Genomic DNA, 25,793 nt, shown 5'->3' on the forward strand with positions numbered 1-25,793 from the left:
GACTTTGATGTAAACTGTAATGAGGTGTGAAAAACTAAAGGTAAATATGCACAGACACACACATAGAGCATGTATATAAGAACACACACAGGCACACAGAGACGGCTGCAAAGATGACACGTGACTTTATTTTTTACTTTCTGTCTCTTGCTTTCATGTGTTTTGCTCTGTTTTCATGAGAGCTCTATCACTGCTCTCTTCTCCTTTATTCTCAAACCTCTGCCTCCTTTTCACTTTCTCCTTTCCATCAGGTTGTTCAGTGTGGTTCTAGAGATGATAACCAAGGACGCTGACTCTGGCGGCCAGTCTGGGGGCAAACCTGGGGGGTTTGATGTCAAGGCCCTCCGAGCCTTTCGCGTGCTACGACCCCTTCGCCTTGTCTCTGGAGTTCCTAGTGAGTTAACGCAGAGCTATTTTTCGGTCTTAAGCTTACGGTTTTAAACAATCTCAAGTCAATACTAAGTCTGCATACTGCAAGATGTGAGACATTTAAAAAGGGGCCATGTCACCAAAACTCTCTGTGTACTAATAACAGCATTAACAGTGTAAATAAAGTTACAATACAGCTAACAAGAGAGATAGCTGTCAATCAAGTACGGTGTGTATTATAAAGAAATTGTAAACTTCCCTTCCTGCAAAGAAAACATCAGCTTAGTCCCTACTGTTCTGCCCCGATTCCTTTATCACCTAGGAGATAGTGCTCACTTTATAATTTCTGTTCAGGTCATATTTGACCTTACATAAAGTTGTACTAACGTGTCTGCATTCTTTGAGTTGCCATAGCAATGGATCATCCACCAGTCTCTCGGTGGAAAGGACCTCTGGGAAAGATTAACTGAGCTGAGACAACATTTACAGTTTTATTCTGGTTTAACATTTGTCTTTGACGGACGGTATGTGCAGTTTAATTAAGCTGCGATATTTCAGCGTGTTTGCTGATGCCACAGAAGCCGATTTGATGGCTTGTATGCCTACTCAGAGATCTCATGAGGCTTTGAGAGATATAGATAATGTTCTGGAGTTAGAGGGGAGAAATTCTTGCAAGGCTTTTGACTGAATAAGGAAAACATTACAAAAGCTGACGCTTTTATCCAAAGCGACTTCCATTTAAGTGCTTTCAACCTTGAAGGTAAAAGCACCAGTGCAAGTACTTCTTAGCCTCAAATAAGCAAAATTACAAAGAACCATATGAAAGTGCAGCTGTAAAAAAATAAAAACACATTTTTAAGGTATGTTTATTAATTCAAATAAGGCCCAAGTATCCTTTTGCTGCTTTACTCATATGGGTGGCAACTCAAATTTGGGAAACCCCATCTATATTTCTGTCTATGTTACCTCTGACCTGGACTTTTGTGTGTGTCTGCAGGTTTACAGGTGGTTTTAAACTCCATTATTAAAGCCATGGTTCCCCTGCTTCACATTGCTCTGCTGGTCCTCTTTGTAATTATCATCTACGCCATCATCGGCCTGGAGCTTTTCATTGGCAAAATGCATGCCACATGCTACGTGATACAAACAGGTATGGTAGTGCCTATAGTTTTAGGTTTAATTTGAATTTGTTATCATTCTGTCTGAATCCCCCAGCTACATTATGAACAAACATATACATATCTTCTTAGGATAGATACAGGACTTATTCCCTGATTAATGAATGGACACATCTACCTTGTATGTGAATGGTGGCAAGCTGCTGAAAACAGGACAGAACAACAGATGGTGGATTAAATCCAGTGATTAAATGACTAATATCTGGCTATTATGTAAACAGGCTTGACCTTTACTCCAGCTTCCAACATGGCAGAATTATTCAAGAAGTACATACTGTATACACACACACACACACACACACACACACACACACACACACACACACACACACACACACACACACACACACACAGTACACAAAAATGTTGGTAGTTACTGAGGAATGAATGAGGAACAAATGAGGAATGACGGGTTAGTTCCTGTATAACTGGGACTCAAGCACTAATGATTAGTTACTGATAAACAGACTGTGAGTTACTGAATTATTGAATCATTAGGTAATAGTAAGTTCATCAGAAGTTACTGATAAACAAATGAGGAATGACTGGTTAATTAATGAGAACTTCCTGAATGACTGGGACTCAAGCACTTATGATTAGTTACTGATAAACAGACCGGGAGTTACTGTATTAATGAATCATGAGGTAATAGCTAAAATTCTCTTGGGGGAATTACTGGAATTGTTGGGTCTTTGTAAATTATAGAGTGTGGTCTAGACCTACTCTATCTGTAAAGTGTCTTGAGATAACTCATGTTATGATTTGATACTATAAATAAAATTGAATTGAATTGAATTGTAAGTTCATGAGAAGTTACTGAGGAACAAATGAGGAATGACTGGTTAAAGATAAGAAGTTCCTGAATTACTTATTTATTCAAAAGGAAACACAATGCTTCACTAATGGTAGTTAATGGTTAAGTAATCATTTGTTAATGATTAACCACTCAGTTAGATGCATTACTTTATTTGCAAGTACTCACAATGCTTCACTAGTGCTTGATTCCCAGTCATTCAGAAACTTCTTATTAATTAACCAGTCGTTCCTCATTCGTTCCTCAGTAACTTCTCATTAACTTACCATTACCTAACGATTTATTAATACAGACACTCCCAGTCTGTTTATCGGTAACTAATCATTAGTGCTTGAGTCCCAGTCATACAGGAACTTATTGACTAATCAGTCGTTCCTCATTCATTCCTCATTCGTTCCTCGTTTGTTCCTCAGTAACTACCTACATTTTTGTGTACCTTATTTTAAAGTGTTACCATAAATTCAGTTAAAAGGGTTTTGTTTGAAGATTTAAGAACAGAAAAAGATGTCATTTTAAATCGAAGGCTGTTACAAATCAGAGGCATGCAGGGTAAAATATTTCAAACCATGGGGATATTATCACAATGGTTATGATTCAGTTTAAACCTTTTCATAGCCTTTATTATACACCAGTAGAAAAAACTGTATATCAGTAGATTCATCTGTCTTACTCTGTGCTCCCAGGTGCCCTCGCAGAAGAAGAACCCACGCCATGTGCTGTATCAGGGCACGGCCGTCATTGCCTGCTCAATGGTACATTTTGCAGAGAGGGCTGGCAAGGCCCCAACAACGGAATTACCAACTTCGACAATTTTTTGTTTGCCATGCTCACAGTGTTCCAGTGCATCACCATGGAGGGCTGGACCGACGTTCTCTACTGGGTAATCTGACACTCTGCATCAAAATGACTCCGATGATGCCCAATTCGGGCGGCATATGTTTTGGTTTATTAATTCCATGTGTGTCACTTATCAGGTTTTTGATTTTGACAGAACCTTGTAAAACATTGTGTTACTTCCAGCATATTTAAAGCTATGCTGATGTCATCTTGGGCAATTTTAAGATTGCAGATGAAAACAAGGTGACATATTTATCATGATTACCCCATGTATAAATGCCTTATTTTCTGGAAAGGGAATTCAATTTTTCCTCATTTTATATGAGACCTATTTTAGCTCAAAATATTAATTTAAAGGATGGTAGTATTTCAATATATTGAAGTCTTAACTTCGTCACATGATTAAGGTAATGTGCATTATATGGGCAAGGCAACTACCATTGTATTGTATTATTATATTCACATAGTAAATCACTGAAACATGGACACAGTGAAAAGGATGATATACAAAACAAAAGTGTTATGCTTAATACAATCACAAAATCACAATAATAATGTCTAAAGATAAATTAGACGGTTTTAGTGAAAATGTTCAGGCTAAAGCAACATACTCATTGAGGCCTTTAATATATAACATCTTAAATTACATTCTGTCTTTTTTATTACAAAGTAGTCCTCATTGAGAACTGTAGTCTGACCCTGAACCATCACTCTTCTTTCAGTTGATAACAAGTGTTATAAAACTAAAAAACCAGGCTCACTTTAAAACCATCAGCTTCTCATTAGCAAAAATCACCAAAAGCTTTTAATTAGCCAAAACACTTAGAGGATTGAAGCTCAACTCACAATGAGTTTTCATCAAAATCCACCCACATCCTTTTATTGATGGAGACCCTCGTCTATGAAATAATGAACCTCTCTCCCTCCTTCTCTGTGGTCCTTTCTCGCTCTCCCTCACAGTCTTTACTTCTCTTATGCATGTATGTGTTACCATGGCAATCCAATGCTTTTACTTCTGTTAAAGTGAAAGGAAGCAAACTTGACGAACAATAGATAGCCAGATGGATAGATTAACATCTGACCTTTCCTACAGAAATCAATAGAATTTCACTGCAGGGTGGGAGGCTGTTTATTGTGCTGCGGCGGAGTTAGGGCTCTACCAGCCGCATTTTTTTTTTTTTTTTGCAACATATTTTACTGAAAACTGAATCAAGTTACATAGAAATGGACATTTTGTAGAGTTTACATTTTAAACAGAGAAAAGACACAAAAAAGAAAGTGACAGAGCACAACAAATTATACACAGAAGGCAAAGTAAAAAGCATTGCGTTTTACTTCAGAGGGAATATGAGTGTTTGAGTAGAATTGCATGCATGTACATGAAAAGTAAGTCTCAAGTGTGTGAATGTTATTTGAACTGCGTAAGAAAGTCAGTTGTGTGGTTATAAATGGACAAACTTCAGCTATCAATTGTCTCTTTGCCAAACAGCTCTACTAAAAGGCACTTTAGCTCTGTAGTGTTGTCATTTGCCACATCTTCATCACTAATAAACATCCCATCTTCTAATACCTCCTCTACTCATTACTAACCCAGTTGTCTCTCACATGGTGCCCTCTAGTGGTCACAGTTCCTGCTCCAGTTTTAGTTGTAGCTCTCTGAAGATCTCTTTCCCACCGAGGGACATTATGGGCTTTGAGCTGCCTTCATTTTATTTTAAATACAGTACTGGAAAAGTGGCACCCTTGAGCTAAGCAAGATGGACGTGTACTCCAAAAGGTACACAAAAGCCTACACAATTACACTAATGACAGTACATGTGATTACTTACTTTAAACATTTAAATTTTTAAGGCTATGCCTGGAAGTAAACTGTAAATAGCTACAACGTTCAGAAGCACTAAATACTGTTTTTGTTTTCATTAAATCAGGTCATAGGTAATACTATGTGTGGTGCATAAAGGTGCGAGTGAGTAGAGGTGGTTTTTACTGGCAGAAGCTGTGAAAAATAGCAGCAGTACCATCATCCCATTGGCCAGTGTAAACGAGCTGTAAAAACCAAACATTTGGTAGAATAATACTACATACTCAGTTATGAATTAATGAATGAAGTGTTTAGGACCTTCTCTTCCTCTTTTTTTTCAGTCCTTTGATTTTCCGAAGACTGTCTTTTCAAAGAGTTATCAGTCTCTTTGGGTTAACTCGAGTAAAACAGTTCAACTCAATAAGACAAGTTTTATGAAACAGGAAAGAATTTAGAATAAAAAGAATATTATAGAAGAGAATATGCGCACAATTATGAAACATGAATGTAACGTATGCATAAGTCATGTCTTATATGTCTTTTTCTCTACTTGTGTTTCTATTTAGATGAATGATGCAATGGGCTTTGAGCTGCCGTGGGTCTACTTTGTCAGTCTGGTCATCTTTGGATCCTTCTTTGTTCTCAACTTGGTTTTGGGTGTGTTGAGCGGGTAGGTTTTAAGTGTGCTTGTGTTTATTTGTGCTTTTGAAAATATGTTGTCCTTTTCAGTAACTAGTCGCTTTTATGACTTTTTTTAATGTGCTTTTATCTGCTTTTAAATGCGCCAAAATCAATCGATACACCAATTTGTTTCAAACACTACAAATTTTCTATAAATAATTAATAAAAACTGTAAATGACCCTGAAAAGGATAAGAAGTTTTAGAAAATAATAGATATATTGTTCAGTGTTTGTTCTGATCCTGTACGGTATTATCTCACTCAGATTTGACAGTCATTATAGTAAGTAAGTAATAAAAAAGTATAGTATAAATACATTTATAAATAAAAGTAAAAAAATGAATAGTATAAATATTATTTTTTATTTCTAGAGCACATTTAAACACAGCTTAAGTTGACCAAAGTGCTGTACAAAAAGCGCTAAGGTGCTTGAAAAAGAACATTGAAAGAAAACACAAAAAGAGCATCCCAACGACAACAACAAGCAGCAAATCACTAATACAGAATCATTGACATGATAACAGATTGAGAGATTAGTGTGTTAAAAAGGCCAGTGAGTAAAAACAGAAATGGAAGGAGCACATCTGATATCTAACGGCAGTTGGTTCCACAGATGTGGAGCAGCAACTGCAAAGGCCCTGTCACCTTTTAATTTGAGCCGTGATCGGGGGATGTACACAAGAGATTTGTCATCAGATCTAAGAGACCTCGGGGCTGAGTGCCAGTGAATAAGATCCGTAATATAAGATGGTGCCTGACCATTAAGAGCCTTGAAGGCAATCAGCAGAGTCTTAAACTGGATTCTGAAGTGGACAGGGAGCCAATGAAGAGAGGCTAGCACTTGGGTGATGTGGTCACATTTTTTAGTACCAGTCAATGTCCTTGCAGCTGCATTCTGTAGGCGACTTAATGAAGACTGGAGAAGCCCTACATAGAGGGAGTTAAATTAGTCTAGTCTGTAATGAAGGCATTACTTTTTCCATATCATGGAAGGACAAAATTGGCTTTAGTCTGGAAATGGTTCTTAACTGATAGTAACTAGTTTTAACAACATAACTAATTTGTTTGTCAAGAGAGAGTTCAGAGTCAAATATGATATCAAAGTTTTTTGCATGTGACTATGAGGTGGGCTAGCATACTGGTGAGATGACTTCTGGACTTAGAGGGACCAAAGATAATTATTTCAGTTTTGTTATTGTTTAGTTAAGTTATTTGCCGTCCAACCTCCGTCCAAGGGGCTGTGAGTCCCTAGTTTTTAGCTGGAGATACAGCTGTGAATCATCAGCATGGAAGTGACAGGACTTAAACTACAGCAAACTAGTAATGATGTACCCTTAATACCTCCACCAATTATGCTCTGCCCCATCCAGAGAGTTTTCCAAAGAGCGAGAAAAAGCCAAGGCTCGGGGAGATTTCCAGAAGCTACGTGAGAAGCAGCAGTTAGAGGAAGACCTGAAAGGCTACCTGGACTGGATCACCCAGGCTGAGGACATCGACCCTGAGAACGAGGAAGAGGGAGACGAGGAGGGCAAGCGAAACCGTGAGTTTCCTTGATTTAATCTATTTTGTCCCTCTGTCCTAATCTTGCACATTTCTTTATCTCATTGATAGTAAAAGGAGGCAAGTGAGGAGGGCAGACCATTACTCATCTATCTGTTGTTCACTGATGCTTTGCCTTAAATGTATCATAAAGGAAGTGTTTTATGTACAGTATGTGGGACAAATACCCTGGCTCAGCTAATACTGGTAAGACATGATTTTTCCCCCACAATTAATTTATTATTGACTGACTTTTTCAAGCATGTGAAGAGTGACCCAATAAAACTGCTCCTCTGACATACTGACAAGTTACACTTAGAAATGACATGCTGAACAACGAGAAGGGACAGTATGACATGTTGCCAATTGCAGACAACACGCAAATGTCACCTCACAACAATATATTTAATAAAATACATCTTTTTCCTAGCATCATCTTGCGCAGTTTGCCCATTTCAATAAAAGTGAATTATTCCAGAAAACAGTTACATATTGTACCAAAATGAGACATTCACCACCAGAAAAATCACAGAGACTCTTTCTCTGGCAAAATGTCTGTTATTGAGTGAAGCACGTACTGCGTTAGTATTATAGCAGTACTCTTAAAACATAATCTTAATTTCAATGTTTTTGCTATTTTACATTGCCTTTATATTTTATATTTCTGCCGTTAATAGTAGTTAATAATAGTAGGTCAGTGATAGAAGTATAATATATTTTCTTGTGTGTCTTCTGTTTGCTTACACCACTTGTATGTGAAACACAATGCCCTGCAGTATCACATTGTGTATAGTTTCAAAGTGAAGTAGTGAATTAAGCGAGTGAAAAACTGTGATTTCAGCCATGGTAGCAACTTCTGAGGTAGCACTAAAAAGGTGGGTGACAGCAAAGCTATGATTTTCAGTCTTTTCTATGGTGTGGCCTTGTGTGTGCTGTCACCATGACAACACAGGGGTAACTGTGGATGTTAGGTTTTGTGTGTGTGTGTGTGTGTGTGTGTGTGTGTGTGTGTGTGTGTGTGTGTGTGTGTGTGTGTGTGTCTGGTATGAGAGAGATGATATTGCTTATTCTGATGTGGCGGAGGCTTATTGTGGGAACAGGAAGTTTGCATCCTGTGTGGTTTTCGGGTGAGAAATCAAATTCAAATACCTAGAATCCAGTCATGTAATTTCTGACTAGTCATTTGACTTGTACAGTAAATGGGATATGGGTGCTGCAGACTGTTTGTGTTGACAGTGGAAAATTAAGAAATCATTCATCCTGATGCAAATTCAAAAAATGCACAACAGGAATGCACTACTGTTTTTTTTTCTTTTTTTCTTGTGTAGCATAAAGGGACTACAACTGAATTTTGTTGTGCAGCCCTGTCTTGTACAATGACAATACATGATCCTTAAAATAAAGAGTTTCATTAAACATGCAGTTAGGATTTACTTATCTGACCACTTCCAGGAGTCTCTGAAAAGGCCTGTCCAGACTTGTTGTCCTGGTGGTACCAGCTATTTTATCTTTTGGTTCTCTGCCTCATTTCTCAAACTGGCCAGGTCTGTGTGGTACACTCTGCAGCGGCTCTGGGCTGCAGTACACATCAAAGAGTAGTAAATAAGGACAAATATTTCATTCGGCCCTGTAAAAAGAGTGAAATGTGCTATCTATCTATTTATCTATAAAAACGGAGGACATATACTGTACTGTACATCACTTGCTATCCATTAGTTGAGCAAAATAAAACAATATACCAAAATTACAAAGAGAAGCGGATGAAAAGAGAGTACATGCAGATGAGTAAGGGAGAGAAACTACTGCAGACTGGAACAGAAACTTAACATTAAAGGCACATAAAGGATCAGTAGTTAAAATTCTCACCTCTGACATTAAAGCACACTGCTGCAAAGGGGTTTTCACAGTTTTCATAATTCCAGTGTCCATTATTATACATTTGTGTGCAGTCTTCTTCACTGTTTTTATTGTTCGGTTCTTCAATCGACCATTTCCTGAACTCAGTTTCCCTGTCTTTGTAGAAACCTCTATCTGCCAGTGACCATCTCCAGCTGTCCGGCTGGCTAAAAGTGATAATTTGTGTCTTTAGGACTTTTATTTGTGTTTCTTTAGCCTCATATGTAATATAAAGCATTCAACCTTGCTAAGCTGAAAGCTGTGTAAGGCATAATTAAACAAAATTCCAATTACACTCTTGACTCTGCCTCAGTGTAAGGGATTAATTAACTTAGTTTTATTGTTTAATCTCTGCTACAAAACCTGAACAGACTAACTGAAAATAATATACATTGCAGCATAATACATGAAACAGTTTGTCAACAAGAATATAAACTGAAAAATTAACATTGGGCATATTTTATATGAATTACTGTTAATTGCCCTGGAACTAGTAAAATTGATCAAATTTTTTGAAATCTTGTGTTTTGTCTACTTTAGTCATATATACCCACATGTTTAAACATGTTTTACTTGACTTTGGCTATGGCTCAAGTCCAACAAACCCAAGTTGCCATATTTACTAAGATTTTTTATCCAATTTGCACTGGCAATCTGTGTTTTATCAGAGTCTGATGTGTCGGGGACTACCCTTTTGGTGCACTTTGTGAGAGCAGAAGAATCCTATCACCCATCACTTAGATAACTGTCAATAATGGCTTTAATATAATAAATAGACTAAATGATGTAGATAAGTGGAGAACTTACATAGCTGCCTTTCGAGTTGACCATTTTGTTTAAATCCACCATGTCATTCAGGATCTTCACATCTTCCATATTGTCAATTGTGGCCAGGTCTGTGTATTTTTCTTTGCAGTATTTCAGTGCTTCAGTCATGTTCTTTTGGTCATAAACAAAATGGTACTGATGTTCAGCATGTGAGAAGACAGAACCCAGCACTGTAATGACAGACATGCATATAGATTAGATTTTGGATAACAATCAATTAGTTCAAAGTTAATTAGTTTGACTGGCAGAAAAAGGTTAATATACAGGTAATGGATGAATGGTTTGAAAATTGTTCATAAATTGTGGTTGTGACCTACAAAAAAGCTCGACTGTAAATGTGATTGTAAGCCATTTCCTTTTATATAGTATCTAAGGTGCTTTTAAGAAGAAACTGTGTTCAGAAATGTAACATTCAAGTGGAACTCCACCAATATTACGCATCAAAGGCTGTTTACAGATCTTTGGGAGTGCTACTGCATATGTGCATACATATCCAAAAATAAATAAATAACTAGCGTTGTGGAGTTAGAAAGACCTCCCTGCTCTTCATCTCTGCTTGAAGCTTGCAGCTACATTAGCAGCTACTAGCGTAACACACCTGAATCTCCAACCCAATTGTGGGTGGTAGTGTTGCATTGTGGGTAATGAGGGTGGCAGGTTTTTGACATATACTGTTACATACAGTGCCTTACAACCATTCACATTTTGGCTAGTGCACATGCACCTGTCTTTATATCCTCCAGTAATTGTCCTGCTTTGACCTCTGCTGTCACTGTTTTAGACTAGACACCCGAGACAACACGCTAACTTTCTCTCCTTGATTCCTGCAGTGACTGTGTTCCTTGTAAAAAACTCTTTGTCTAACATTAGTTTTTTTCCCTCTTCTTCTTCTTCTACTTTTGCTTCCTTTTGTTTCATATCTTCTTCCAATTTGTTTTGTAGTTCTCTCTCTGCCTTCTATCTTTTTTCACTCTCTAAAGTCTTATTAATTGCTAATCCTTTCCTGTCCAATATTGTATTAATAGTTACTCTGTCCAGAAATCATATACCTAAAATTAAGCCTGGGTGATTTTTGCGTGGATTTAGCGAATTTTTGAGGCCGATACTGTTAGGAATTTAGTATGGTTAGTTTTTGCAAAGAATTTTGAGCATTGAGCACGAGTATGTTTTAAAACTACCTCAGACATTCTGTACTGCACTTATTATTATTTGTCCACTAACATAAACTAACATGGATAATATACATATTATTAAACAACCATTGTCTACTAGATACTACTATCATACTTCACTTAGCAAGTATCTTGTGTAAAATGTTTGTACGTTTTTATTCTCATGTCAGCACTTGTGCAGCATGTACAAATTATTATGAATACTAAAAAAGCTATTTTCTTTACTTTATTGTCTAACCTTTCTATTTTGTTATGTGCCAATCCCCTTCATGCTAGAAGTGAATAATTTACTGAAATAGGACAAGATATTCCAGATTCTACAGTCAGTCTTTTATGGCAAGAGGATATTACTGTATGTCCTGTACATTTGTTTTGTAGCTTTTCTGGACATGGTAGCTGTGTCTGTACTGTAGATTGTATTGCAGCTGTCGTTTGCTGTACAGTCCTCTCTCTCTCTCTCTTGTTCTGCTGTGTACTGACTCACTGCTTCCTCTGCTGTCTGGCTGTGTGAACTGCATGTTGGTAACACCAAGGGGTCACGCTGGCTGACCTCACTGAGAAGAAGAAAGGAAAGTTTGGCTGGTTCACTCAGTCCACAGAGACACAGGGTAAATGCATTGCGCATGAGTGCCTGGGAGTGTGTGTGTGTGTGTGTTTTTGCACATGTTCATAAGGACAGTTCATCATTGTCTTGGAGGGCTCCTCTGCTTACATGTGCTTTGCTTATGCTTTTTTCTGTGCTTCTGTGTTTGCATGCCCTTTTCTTCATTGATCAATGTCTGACCCCTACCATCCTCATCATAAGCAAATCCATTTCAGTGAACAAATAACACCTTATCATCCATTATCAATGAACTCCTTTAAACTTTGCATCACATTGTCCCGTACCAGCAAACAAAGCCTATCTAGTGAAATGAATGAACACTTTGCACAACAGATGAAAGGCTAATGGAGGGAAAAAGGTCCTCCTGCCTCCATGTCATAATACAGGAGGCTTTTAATTTAAGGAACAATAAAACTAATGTTATGAATAACACACTCACAATTGAAAGATTGGCATTCATCTTGAAGGGCATCACAGGCTCAGTGGTTAGCACTCTTGCCTCACAACAAGTAGACACTGCTGAGCACTCGGTTCGATCCCAGTCTGGACAGCCTTTCTGTGTGGAGTTTGCATGTTCTCCCCGTGTTAGCGTGGTTTTCATCGGGTTGCTCCGGGTTCCTCCGTGGGTGGTTCGTGTGGGTTTCCTCTGGGTGGACCAGTTTCCCCTCACCACCAAAAACATCTATGTAAGGTTAGTGCTCCTGTCAGTGCCCAATGTCCAAAATGCACTGGCAAAATGACTGGAGTTAGTCCCACTGCTCCTATGTAGGCATATAGGATGGGTTAAATGCAGATGACACTTTTTAATTTCTCTGTGATTGCCCACAAAGGCACCGTTAACCTTTTTGTTTTGTTTTTTATATTTAGCATTTTATTGACACAGAAGCACATGTACAGTAGCACTTTCAAAGATACTGTATAAAATATGTTTTTTAAACTAAATTTGAATGTACACCTCTGTTACTATACATAAATGACAGGCCTAGTATCAAAACCTATAACTTTAAATGAATAACACGTCTTACAAGTAAACCATGCACATGATGTTTCTGGCCAATTCCTAAACATTTTTGCCAGCAGCATTTTATTTTAATATCGCTTTAATTATTACATCCTGACACACCTTGTAATGTATAGAAAAACCTAATAATGTTTTAGTCTCATGTTTACTATAATCAGAAGTAAAATATAAGTATTATTTGAATAGTATTTGGTAGTATAATAGTATAATAGTATTTGTGTTCGGAACTCTCATCCAATCATCATCATTTTCCTTTCATTTGGCATTTATAATGACAATGTTTTTGCATGTACAGTATACATGATTTCCAATATACTGTGTGCTGTAACACCGTGACTATGTAACTAATACTTGTTACAGCAAACTGACCTGGACCAAATAGTCTGATCATATATTTCAACTGGATAATGCACACAGTACTTAAAATATGCAACATTTTCAAGTAACTCTTTTATCTTTTATTAACAATATTTGTATTTTTGATGTTTCCAATTGATAAATGGTTTTAAAAAAAATGACAAGAATTATTTACAAAGTCCGATTTGAGTCAGGTCTGGCAGCATGCACTCACTGTGACTTGATCTATAAAGAAACCTTCAAATTCATAATATTTTGGATAATGTCAGTCTCTTTCTTTGAGAACAAAAATAATTTGTGTCAGTTTGTTATTAATGTCTTTGAGAAGGAGTCACCCAGTATTTTCTATTCACACCTGCATTTTGGTTTCCGGTGGTTTGGCTTGGCCTGTAAGCTTTGCGATACATGAGCTGACACAGCAGAATAGGTAAAATTGAAGATGATCTAAAAAATACAGGACAAGTTTATTGTAAAGTGAAAGCTTACAAGAACTGTGTTTGATTATTTTGCAGTTGAGTCTCATAATAGTTTCAGTCTAATGTGTTATTCTCTATGCATTTGCTCTATATATTTGGTGATCTATAATCAGAGAATTGTTCTTTTTAATATAGAACCAAGTCAAAACAAAAATGCATGTGTGTCAATAAGAAAATCTATGATTATGTGATTTTCATTGGTGAAACCTGTTTCCTTCAGGATACAGTTTTTTGTTTATGTCCTGAACCTTTTTGTTAACTTAGCACCTTATCATCTCACATTACTTTTTTGTTTTTGTGTGTGTGTGTGTGTGTGTGTGTGTGTGTGTGTGTGTGTGTGTGTGTGTGTGATACCGCAGCAAGCATGCCTAGTGAGACAGAGTCAGCGAACACAGAGAATCACAATGGAGAGGAAAACAAGTCACCCTGCTGTAGGCCACTGTGGTGAGTGTGACATATTGTTGTTCTGATGAGCCAATAAAAAAAAGGTTCATAAAGGACAGTCGAAAGACACATGTTGTTGCCCTGTATTTAAAGTTGCCTCATCTTTTATTTTCCTCAGTCAAAAAATTACTAAATCAAAGTTCAGGTTAGTAACTTGGTACTGTATGCCCCTGCATGGTAAATGCCTCCTTCATTCATTCATTGATTAATCTCATCTTGCATGGTTCATTCTTACCTCATATTGGAATTGCTCAGATCCCCAATGTTGTCATCTAATATTTTGCGATTGATCCAATGTCTGTCATGTTTTATATCTGATCAATCCGTCTTTATCCTGATCTCACTACTGTTTCATCATTGTGTTTTCTTCCCTATTAACTCACCTGAAATCCAATCCAGTCATCTTTATACTGTAATTAGTATGCGTCCAGTTGTGCTTTCATGTTAACTGTATATGTGAGAAAACATTCTAATCAAATTAATTTACACATGAAGTCCAAAGTCAGCAGAGTTAAGTTAAATTCAATGAAATTTCTCCACTAAAGAAATATAAGTTTTTATTGTGTCCTACTAAGTCTTATTTTGGAAGTCACTCTGAATATGGCTGTACGTATCCAGAGCATTGATCCTAAAGTAGAACTATTTGTTTGTCAGTCGTCAGTCGCGACGGTGGAACCGTTTCTGTCGCAGAAAGTGTCGTGCAGCCGTGAAATCTGTGACGTTTTATTGGCTGGTCATCATCTTGGTGTTCCTCAACACTCTCACCATCGCCTCTGAGCACTACAACCAGCCGGACTGGCTGACAGAAGTACAGGGTATCTATTTTTTGCTCTATTCTGTTCTATTTGGTTGCTAAACATGTATTCAGTTCAGTTTTCTTGACTTTGTTCAACTGTGACTTGTTTGATAATATGTTCTTAAAATAAGTCCTCTCCTCTCCTTCCAGATGTTGCCAACAAAGTTCTCCTGGCGATGTTCACCATGGAGATGCTAGTGAAGATGTACAGCTTGGGGCTGCAGGCGTACTTTGTGTCCCTGTTCAACCGCTTTGACTGTTTTGTGGTGTGTGGAGGCATTGTAGAGACCATCCTGGTGGAGCTCGCCATCATGTCTCCACTGGGCATCTCTGTATTCCGTTGTGTACGACTGCTTAGGATCTTTAAGGTTACACGGTGAGCAACAGAAAGTCATGTGTTTGTTTTCTGGATGAGATAGAGATGACTGAACTGTTTCAGGCCATATTCTTTCCTTTATTCTTAAATAGGGAACATGCTTTTTATAGTTTATTTTTTTCAATTTTCAGTACTGTTCAGGCTAATGCAATAAGCAAGCCATAACAATGGCAGAACTTGTAAAAGTTGTAAAGGTTTTTTCTTTGCTATCAATAGGGATACTCCAGTAAGAAGTTAAACATATACATTTAAGTTTATTGAGGGGGCATTACGTTTGCAGCTAGGCTGTACTGTAGGGAACTGTTGTGATCTAACTAATGTTTCAAAAAGTTAACAATTAGTTATTAGGTCGCACAGAAGTTTAAGTCCAGTATCTGACTGCCATGATGCTTGCCTTATTATCCAATCCAGAAAAAGGTCCCCATTGTAGTTTGTAGAAGAGTTCATAAAGCTTGTTGCTCCCTCCCTTGTTTCCTGTCATCTCTCTATTGGTGCTATCTAATAAAGGCAATGTCCCAAAACATCCCAAAAATAATAATAATAAAAAAAAACTAACAAAACACCTGCCTAGTGAATACAGCAAGTACAGTACCATATTTTCATTGAGTATATTGCAAGACATATTGCCTGATGCAGGAGAAGATGGTCTTCATGCCTTGTCTTACCAATATTATTATTTCCATATTTTACCCTCATTACCTTCACAGGTGTGTGTGTGTGTGTGTGTGTGTGTGTGTGTGTGTGTGTGTGTGTGTTTGGCATTCCGTGTGTCTGTCCGTTTGTTAACATGTTTTATATTTCTTCTTCTCCAGTCATTGGGCATCTCTTAGTAACCTGGTGGCCTCTCTGCTCAACTCCATGAAGTCCATCGCCTCCCTGTTGCTGCTGCTCTTCCTCTTCATCATTATTTTCTCCCTGCTTGGCATGCAGCTTTTTGGGGGCAAGTTTAACTTTGACGAGACTGTGACCAAAAGGAGCACGTTTGATAACTTCCCCCAGGCCCTGCTCACTGTGTTCCAGGTGAGTGTTTGCAAGAATTATAACATTCAATCACAGTGTCCAACACGCTTGATAAGTAAATCATACTATAGTCTGGATGGTGCAGAGTGGATGTGTTGTTGTTTATTTAACTGTTACAAATTAACAACGATAGAAATTAATCATTTAAAAAATTGTTTACGGAAGCCCTGAGAGGCAAGGGAAAAAAAATATTCTGGTGATCCATTTTCTAAGTCTGATCTAAATTGTTTTCTCTCCTGTGTTCATTACTCAAGAAAAGGTGGAAAAAAGGTTTTGCCAGGTTAATCTTTCTAAGTTCCTAAAAAATGTCATCTGTGAAACAGGTCGGTATTTGTTTGTTTATGTTTGTTGTTGTAATACTCATTTTGGCCACATGAGGACAGTACCCCATGTTCTAGCGATGATTAAAATACATATGGCTATAGCCAAAAGAAAGACACGGCAGTAATGTTACATAACTTGCTAACATATGGAGCAATTAAACATCAATGCTTTTAATCCTTTTTAGAACATGGGGTAGTGGTGCACTTCAGCCTCTTGTGGCCGAAATGAGTATTCCAACGATAACAAAAATGTACCTGCCAAAACAATTTTCTTCCCTCCTGTTTTTACTAATGAAAAGGCACTTAGAGAGATTGTCCTGGCAAAACATGTTTCTTCACCTGGTCTTAAGTCATATAATCAAATAATTAAGATCAGACTTAGAAAATGGATCACTAGATTTTTGCTTCTTCTCATTTGCCTCTAATGGCTTTCGTTTTGTACTCTATCTTAGTTGTTAATTGTTTTATAATGGTTAACATTTTAAATGAATGGCTTCCACTGTAAATTGGGTTGGCCAGATCTTGACGGGAGAAGACTGGAATACGGTGATGTATGACGGTATCATGGCGTACGGCGGTCCGGCATCCTCTGGAATGGTGGTCTGCATTTACTTCATCATCCTCTTCATCTGTGGAAACTGTATCCTAACACACACACTTATCACACACAACTAAAAATACACATTTTCACGTTTGCGTGTGTAAAAAAGTTTTGTTAAAATTAAGCCAGTTGATGTTTCATATTCTTAAAGCCCAAGTGCGTCGTTTATCTTGGACAGTCCTTCCTCCTTAAGTCACATGAACAGACATCCTGCTAAACGTCTTCTTGGCCATAGCTGTTGACAACCTGGCAGACGCAGAGAGCCTCAACACAGCACAGAAGGAAGAAGAGGAGGCCAAGAAGAGGAAGAATAGTGTCAAGTACAGCTTAGGACATTTCACATTTTAATTTCTGTTCACATTTTCTGTTTGACATTCACACATTTGTTGCAAGCACGTTTCTATTTGCAGAAAAAGTAGCCTTCTGCCTTGTTAGTTAATCCATGTTTTATCTGTCCCTAACAGGGAAGCAAGCACAGATAAGAAGAGAGTTGAAATAATAGAAGTCAATGATGGAGAGACCAAGGTAAAAGATGGACTCGCTCTAGTTCTCTTCATCATGCAAATTGTGTTATTAACAGACCACTTGTCTTAAAGTGCATTATTCATATAGTTTTCTTCTCAGTAATTGGACATGTTTATAATGCTAAACCTGATCACTGTGTGTAGGTGCCAGCGGAGGCCTTGCTGGAGGAAGACAAGGAGTCATATCCTGCCATCCACTCTCCAGGTAAAAGTGACGTGTCTTGAGTGAGGAGGACTCAAGTACGTGTACATAAAGACTGCACATTTATCAAAAGTGTATCAGCTCAGTCTTTTAAAACAGCCTTTTAGTCCATTTAAAGCAGTTCATGTAACAATGACATGGCACTGAATTTGGTTTTTAAATGTTCAGTTGTCATGAGCATCAGTAAGGAAACTACAAATACAACTGAAGGATTGTTTTCATATTAAGAGGGATTCAAATTACTTTTGTTTCCTAGCGTGTGATGATGACGACAATAAGGGCGTTCTCCCAGAAATCCCGCCAGGGCCTCGCCCTCAGAGGCTGTCTGAACTCAGCATCAAAGAAAAGACTCTGCCCATCCCGCGGGGCAGCGCCTTCTTCATCTTCAGCAGCACTAACCCGTGAGTCTCAAACACGCTGGTTGGTGCTATCGATACTGAGGAACAGGAACCAGTCTACCTGTGCAGTGTAACAGAAACAACTTTACAATCAGCAATAGCAGAGGCACAAAGCTCAATAAAAGATGTGTCTTGCCGTTACACACTGCACACTGCACACTGTGCATTATCTTCCTCTGTGCCTCTTTGTGTCTACATATCTGCTTCTTTGTTTTTTTTTCTGCTGTAGGTTTCGTGTATTCTGCCATAAGCTGATCAACCATCAGATCTTCACCAACCTCATCCTGGTCTTCATCATGCTCAGCTCCGTCTCTTTGGCTGCTGAGGACCCAATACGCAACTTCTCTGCTCGCAATATTGTACGTAGGCAACCACCGGGGCTTTAGTCTTTAACTATCCTAAAAGGCTACACCACGTCTTTTACACATCATATTTGGAGGGTTTATTTGCCTCAACACTGCAGACAATCAGCTTGTATCACAGCAGACATTTTGACTTGTCACAGTAAGAAAAGCACAGGTGTAAATGAGAAAAATAAATGATGGCTGAATTCCATTTAGCTGCTTCAGTTTCAGGGTCCTGGTATAGAAAGACATGTCGCACTTAAGTCCTGCCCACACCGGAGGGGGAAACAATTCATCACTCTCCATTGACTTTGTATTGCATGAAGATGCCTCCTTGTCAATTCTGTCTGCTAGCTAACACCAGAAAATTGCCAAAAAGCTGCTGTGTGGTGGGATGCACTACCAACAGGGTAAATAACCCATAACTAAGGTTTTATAACCCACTGAACCGAAAAACTAAGCCTTTGAAGACAAAAGGGGATACAAGACATAAGATATATAGACGCGAGGCATCAGCAGGAAGAATGGGCAAACTGTGGGATCCTGACACTTAGCAAGTCAAATATCCAAATGTCAGTTTTAGACTCACTAAATCTAATTTCTGTAAGTTATCTAAAGCATTTGGACAGTATGCAACTTGTGTTACAGTGAAATGTGGATAAATCAGAAAGCTATGCAGTGTTATGTTTGCAAGTGTCTTAGCTTGCTAACACATAGCTAACATTACCTTACTAACAGCTAACTTGTCCTCTCTGGTAGACAAAGTTGCTGAAATAATCCTTTGACATGTTTAAATTTAATGTTTTTAGCTAGCATTTCAGCCCTTGGATGCATATTGTGGCGCTGATTGTTTTCCCCTCCGGTGGGCGCTGTTTTCAGAGTACGATGTGTTGCACTTTGTCTTTATTGTGCACTCTTTCATACTGTCAATTTACTGAGACACTTGAATAGGATTGAGCCATCGTTAATGTTACCTCTGCCTTGACAAGTCAAAGTGTTTACTGAGAAAAAAGCCTATGGAAAGCATGATTGGGCAAATGACACTCAAATAACATGACATTTTACCTCCTGCCTTAGCTACATAAAAACACAAAGTACATTGTTCATTTTTTGATGCCAGGGAGTTAGTAATATTAGCCAATATGCGTAACAAACAGTAGTTTTCTTTTTCTTTTTTTTTTCATAAAGCCACAACACATTTTCTGCTCCCCTACTTACCAACATATATCACTGCCACACAATACTACATCAGAATCTTGCCCCGTGCAGCTTTAACATACCAGTAGTGATTTTCCATTTGTGTTAGACTTACTGTATAATGCATCTTGTTGTGCTGTTATCTTGGAATGACTTGAACTTGTGCATTGCCTCTTGCAGATACTTGGTTATTTTGACTATGCTTTCACCGCAATCTTTACTGTTGAGATCCTGTTGAAGGTAAATGACCTCTATGCTGTGTTGTGCTGTGCTGGGTAGAGCTTCAGTAACCCTGCGTGCTTATGTCACTCTGATTGCCTCCTCAGATCCTAGGCTATGCAGACTATGTCTTCACTAGTATGTTTACATTTGAGATCCTTATTAAGGTAAACAATAATAACTGTTGCCTCAGCAACAACCCACCACTTCCAAGCTTGCTGCACACGTCCTCCTTCCCCTCATTTTGGTCTCTATAATTTTTGGTCAAAATGGCCGCCTGCTTGTCTTGTTGTCATGACGCGTATCGGTGGAGATCATGCATTTTCGTCAGATATTCTTTTGTCTGTCAGTCACATTTCCATCACGGCCCACTTCCCCCTCTTCATCCTCGACCAGTTTATGGACCAGTGGCTCTCCAGAGTACAACTACTTTCTTTTCCTTTTTTAACATTCTGAAGAATAAAAAATATATACAACTTGAATCTCTGTCAGCAGCATTGACTAATAGATTTCCACATTTTGAACAACAGACATTTTTGATTTGAATTATGTTCAATTTGAAATATTCTGGACTGTGGAGAGATGAACTTGAACTTGAACTAACATCAAGCTTTATATTCCACTGCCTGATTACATCCTGTACACACAGATGTGCCCCTTCTTTCATGTCTTTTTTTGACTAATGCACTCCCAAGTAATATGCTTGAAGAAATCCACAAAACTCAGTACCAATTTATAATTTTTGCTGTTAGAAGGAAATCCTCTGCCTTACCCCTTTGCTCGCTGCATGCCTGCACCAAGCAAATCTCATGTATTATGGCTTAAGCCTAAGAATATTTGATCAGGAGAGGATTAAATGCTCTGCCTCTGGCTTAATCTGCACCGGAAATGAGTGTAGTGGCTTTTGAATAATGTTCCCCGTGTCATGTCGACATTTTGCATTGTATATGAGCTATCTATTTTTGTGTGTGTGTGTGTGCATCTTAGACCACAGCATTTTGTGGTATTTAAGTGTTTGTGAGTGTAAGTCAAGGCTTATCTTGTCTATTCATTTTTGTTTCAAAATGGTTTAAATATTGAACCAAACATATAAGAAATATTGCTTGAAACTGTTGTTCCTTACGCAATATTAGAAGTGCTAATGTGTTTGTGTGTGTGCTTGGTCTAAGTAATATAATTACCTGACAAAATTTCACGCAGTACCATCAACTGGCAAACTGCAGATCAAATTAAATTGTTTATTGTTGTCATGAAACCTCTGAAATGCAAAAGCAATGTGAATGTAAGGTAATATAAAAATAAGAAAATACAACATAAAACAATTATTTTTTAAATTCTTTTACAAAATGGTCTTTTGAAAATTGACACTGTAAATAGTTTTAAGTAACAGATCATTTAAATAGTAATAACAGCCATTTAAATCCCATTTCAGCTACCCCTTGTATGTGTTTGATAGCAGATCTGTCTTCTTTAGTCCTGACTGTTGTCTCTCCTCTGTCCAGATGACAGCGTTTGGAGCGTTCCTTCATAAAGGGGCGTTCTGTAGAAACTACTTCAACCTTTTAGACCTGCTGGTCGTTGGTGTGTCTCTGGTCTCCTTTGGCATTCAGTATGTATCGATCAATAATTTTTTTAAATGTTGAAATGTAGGATTGAGCAACTGTGCGGTATTTTTGCCGTAACATATAAACATTTCTCTTTGCTCTGCTAGTGGAAGAGCTGAAAGGAATGCCTCCATGACACCATGCCCTTACATTTGCTCAGCTGAATCCACAGATGTGTTCTTCTATCTTCCATAGGTCCTCTGCTATCTCAGTGGTGAAGATTCTCCGTGTTTTGAGAGTCCTCCGTCCACTCAGGGCTATCAACAGAGCCAAGGGACTTAAGGTCAGAATGACAACACAACATGGTGCAGAGTGTATCTAAGCCTTTGCTTCTGATAAAGTACTGTGTATTCCTACTAACAGTGTATAACTGTGTGTCCTTTGCAGCATGTGGTCCAGTGTGTGTTTGTGGCCATCAGGACCATCGGCAACATCATGATCGTCACTACGCTGCTGCAGTTCATGTTCGCTTGTATCGGAGTGCAGCTCTTTAAGGTACAGTGAAAAGATGGAAAGAGAGATGGAGAACAAATAAACAAGGAGCACCTCTGACTTTCTCTTCTGTTTTGTAGGGGAAATTTTATCGCTGCACAGATGATGCAAAGTCCAGCCCAGAGGACTGCAAGTAAGTTTGATTTAGATTCTTCATGATTTCCAGCTTTGGACATTGGCCTTCATGAGTGTCTCTGTGTATATGCTTGTGGTTGATATTTCATCTTTAAATCACAGAGGTACCTACATTCTATACAACAACGGGGACACAGCACTGCCCATGGTGAAGGACAGGATTTGGTACAACAGCGACTTCAACTTTGACAACGTCCTTATGGCCATGATGGCTCTTTTTACTGTCTCCACATTCGAAGGATGGCCCACGTAAGTAATGTTTTGTGTCTTAGGTAGAATTCAGATTTGCCTTTCATTATAGAGAATAATAAGATTTTTTCAACATTTGATAATCATTCACCTTTATCTTGGTCTGCATTAAAATTCTCCATTTCCACCATTTTCAATGACCAAAAGTAAAGCCCTCACCAAATTGTTTATAATTTGACTATTTTGTGTGTATAAATGTTCTTAAAGTACAGTATGTATTATCTTTAAACTAACAAAACCAGCAGAGTTGACTGACTGATTACTGTTCATTATCTTGACTTTTTCTGTGTTTTCGACCCTGCAGTCTACTCTACAAGGCCATCGACTCTAACAAAGAGAACATGGGTCCCATCTACAACTACCGCATCGAGATCTCCATCTTCTTCATCATCTACATCATCATCATCGCCTTCTTTATGATGAACATCTTTGTCGGTTTTGTTATTGTCACCTTTCAGGAGCAGGGGGAGAAGGAGTACAAAAACTGCGAGCTGGACAAGAACCAGGTAGGAGGGGGGTGTGGGGTTTGTGCATAATATTGCTGTGTATTGGTGCTTTGATTGAACATTTTAAATTCATTAGAAATCTGTTGAAATGATCAAGTATGTGTCATTTGTTGATTCCAACCAAATGGATCTGGCTAAATAATGATGCATCTTTTCCTTCTTTCAAAAATAAAAGCTGAAGTAGTAGAAATTGATACAGTAAAAGCTACAGTCCATTTTTGCTCAAATCTGATGAAATATCTACTGTTACTTATTACTGATTGGTGCAAATAGTGCCTGCATCTTTAACAGATGAAGACATGTTACACTTTGTTTGTCTGTTTCTCTATTTGCCCCCACCTACCCTCACCACAACCGCAGCGTCAGTGTGTGGAATATGCTCTTAAAGCTCGTCCTCTGCGACGCTACATCCCCAAAAACCCTTACCAGTACAAGTTCTGGTATGTGGTCAACTCTACTGGCTTTGAGTACGTCATGTTTGTCCTAATCATCCTGAACACCCTGTGTCTGGCCATTCAGGTAAGTGCTTTCCATTCAAAGTCAAATCTGCTATTAGTCATCATAAGTGTCTAATTTATTCATTTTTATTTAATATATATTTATATCCAATATCTGCGGTGCTGCATGCAGATAAAGTGATCTAACTTCCTTTCCTTATAATCTGGATACAATTTGTTGTCTTGTTTTCCTTAACAACCACCAAGACATAACTACTAATATTGTTGTTTTTATCACTTAAAAGATCTAATCTCCATGTAGTGTACATCCTTTTCTTTCTAACAATGGGTATCATGACCTTTTTTGCAATCATTTATTGCCGAGGATTCACTCTCTACCTATTACACAGTGTATGGCATTTACTTAATACAGATTCAGTACATGTATTATTAATAAATGTTTGTTTTATTATTTCTGATCAGTATGTCTGCCTTTCTCTTTCCAGCACCATGGTCAGTCTCACCTGTTTAACTATGCCATGGATATCCTCAACATGGTTTTCACTGGGGTTTTCACTGTGGAGATGATCCTCAAGCTCATCGCCTTCAAACCCAGAGTAAGTCTCCTCTCCTCTCCTCTCCTCTCCTCTCCTCTCCTCTCCTCTCCTCTCCTCTCCTCTCCTCTCCTCTCCTCTCCTCTCAACTCCTCTCCTCTCCTCTCATCTCCTTTCCTCTCCTCTCTATTTAACAAAATGCCAAACTACCACCAGTTCCTTAAATCATCTTGTTTAGTGTTTTTCCTTTTAGATCTTCCTTTATATTTTATCCGTAAAAGAGTATATTTTTTCAGTTTTTATCTTTACCCAGCGTTCATACACTCTTCCTGTCCCTTGTACCTCCCCTCTTGGCCTCTTTGCCAATCGTCTATTGTCTTCTTCCATGAATCCACACTGTAACCTCTCTACCTCTTCTACTTTCCTGCATCCCCCTCCTCTCCTGCCTCCCCCTCTCCTCCTGCTGGCTATGCATGCTGCCATGATCAGGGCTATGTTGGGGACGCCTGGAACGTCTTCGATGCTCTGGTCGTGATTGGCAGTGTAGTCGACATCGTACTCAGCCAGGTAGAAAGACGTTAGTATATACAACTCTTGCTCTCCCACTGCAGCTGCTGCCACTCTCCGTTTTTTGCGCCCTTCACATCTTTCCTCCTTTCCTTCCTTCCTGTCTTAATTTTGTGTCATCTTTTTAGGTTGGCTTGAGCCAATTGCTGCTCATGAAGCAAGTCTGTTGAATCTGTTGTGGACTTAATGGTTGATGAGCCCCATAGACCAAATACATGCCGATTGGCTGTAAAATTGTCCATCAGCTACCTGGTGTTAAATACCAACACATGCATTACATTAAGCCCCTGCTCCAAACCAATTGCATATTGTTAAATTGTTTATTTTTAAGTCTATGGTGGCCATTTCTTTTAGCCTGCCACTACATCAGTGGCAGGAAATTACTTTGGAAATGGAAGATGAATGATAGATGGTTAATTTATAATATAGTATAGCTGACTTTTTAAATTAATCTTTCTATAAATTAAATATTTGTATAAATTAAACTAGTTAGTACCGTCACAGACTCAGTGGCAAGAAGGATTTGACTTTCAACCTCACTCACTTTTAAATATAAGCACAGCTTTTTTAATGTTCTTTCTATCTTTCATAATCTTTCTTTTTTACCTTTTCTTTCTTGCTTTGTTGTCTTTCTCTTTCTTCTTTTATGTGTCTTTGTTGCTCGTGCTTGCAGAACTATTTTGCTGATGCATGGAACACGTTTGATGCCTTAATTGTTGTGGGTAGCGTGGTTGACATTGCCATCACTGAGATCAATGTAAGTAATCATTTATCACACATACACGCCTGTTTCACTGTGATGCTCCCAGCAAGAGGGCCTTACTCTAGCAGCAGAGTTGCATTCAAGATCTCAAAGTTCTTTTTTTATGCAAAAATTGCTGTTCTTCACAACTCCAGCATCTGTCATAAAACCACAGTTTCATGATATGGTAAAATTGTGATGATGTTGCTTAACTAATGTCATTTAAGTTTAACAGCTTTATTTGTTTATTATAAGAACCATGACGCTAACCCTGTCCACATTAAATAATTATAAACTACAGGTAGTGAACATACAATAGATGCATAGTATTTTTTTTATATATATTGTTTTGTTGATTATAGTTGATTATATTTACGATATATATATTTATTTTAATCATTCATTGCTAATTGTGTCCCAGTTTTAATTGATTCCTCAAAATTCAAATTGATAAAATAATGAGAAGAAAAAAAATTCTAAATTGTAATTGG

General features: G+C 38.1%; 1 protein-coding gene across 1 annotated transcript in view; it reads left to right on the forward strand.

Moving 5' to 3' along the window:
* Positions 1–25,793, forward strand: part of cacna1db (calcium channel, voltage-dependent, L type, alpha 1D subunit, b) — an 83,257-nt gene that overhangs the window by 34,759 nt on the left and 22,705 nt on the right. Inside the window, exons 5-29 of the mRNA XM_028582613.1 lie at positions 252–394; positions 1,367–1,519; positions 3,045–3,241; positions 5,566–5,669; positions 7,050–7,219; positions 11,648–11,722; positions 13,932–14,016; positions 14,671–14,831; positions 14,963–15,188; positions 16,001–16,208; positions 17,051–17,171; positions 17,338–17,452; positions 17,883–17,896; positions 18,115–18,259; positions 18,486–18,615; positions 19,978–20,037; positions 21,519–21,625; positions 21,816–21,903; positions 22,008–22,115; positions 22,193–22,245; positions 22,350–22,496; positions 22,801–23,002; positions 23,363–23,521; positions 23,946–24,056; positions 25,234–25,317. Of these exons, the coding sequence (XP_028438414.1) occupies positions 252–394; positions 1,367–1,519; positions 3,045–3,241; positions 5,566–5,669; positions 7,050–7,219; positions 11,648–11,722; positions 13,932–14,016; positions 14,671–14,831; positions 14,963–15,188; positions 16,001–16,208; positions 17,051–17,171; positions 17,338–17,452; positions 17,883–17,896; positions 18,115–18,259; positions 18,486–18,615; positions 19,978–20,037; positions 21,519–21,625; positions 21,816–21,903; positions 22,008–22,115; positions 22,193–22,245; positions 22,350–22,496; positions 22,801–23,002; positions 23,363–23,521; positions 23,946–24,056; positions 25,234–25,317 (3,166 nt within the window). The remainder of the gene's footprint in view (positions 1–251; positions 395–1,366; positions 1,520–3,044; positions 3,242–5,565; positions 5,670–7,049; positions 7,220–11,647; positions 11,723–13,931; positions 14,017–14,670; positions 14,832–14,962; positions 15,189–16,000; positions 16,209–17,050; positions 17,172–17,337; positions 17,453–17,882; positions 17,897–18,114; positions 18,260–18,485; positions 18,616–19,977; positions 20,038–21,518; positions 21,626–21,815; positions 21,904–22,007; positions 22,116–22,192; positions 22,246–22,349; positions 22,497–22,800; positions 23,003–23,362; positions 23,522–23,945; positions 24,057–25,233; positions 25,318–25,793) is intronic.

The sequence above is a fragment of the Perca flavescens genome, chromosome 7 (assembly GCF_004354835.1).
Source record: "Perca flavescens isolate YP-PL-M2 chromosome 7, PFLA_1.0, whole genome shotgun sequence".
Taxonomy (NCBI): domain Eukaryota; kingdom Metazoa; phylum Chordata; class Actinopteri; order Perciformes; family Percidae; genus Perca; species Perca flavescens.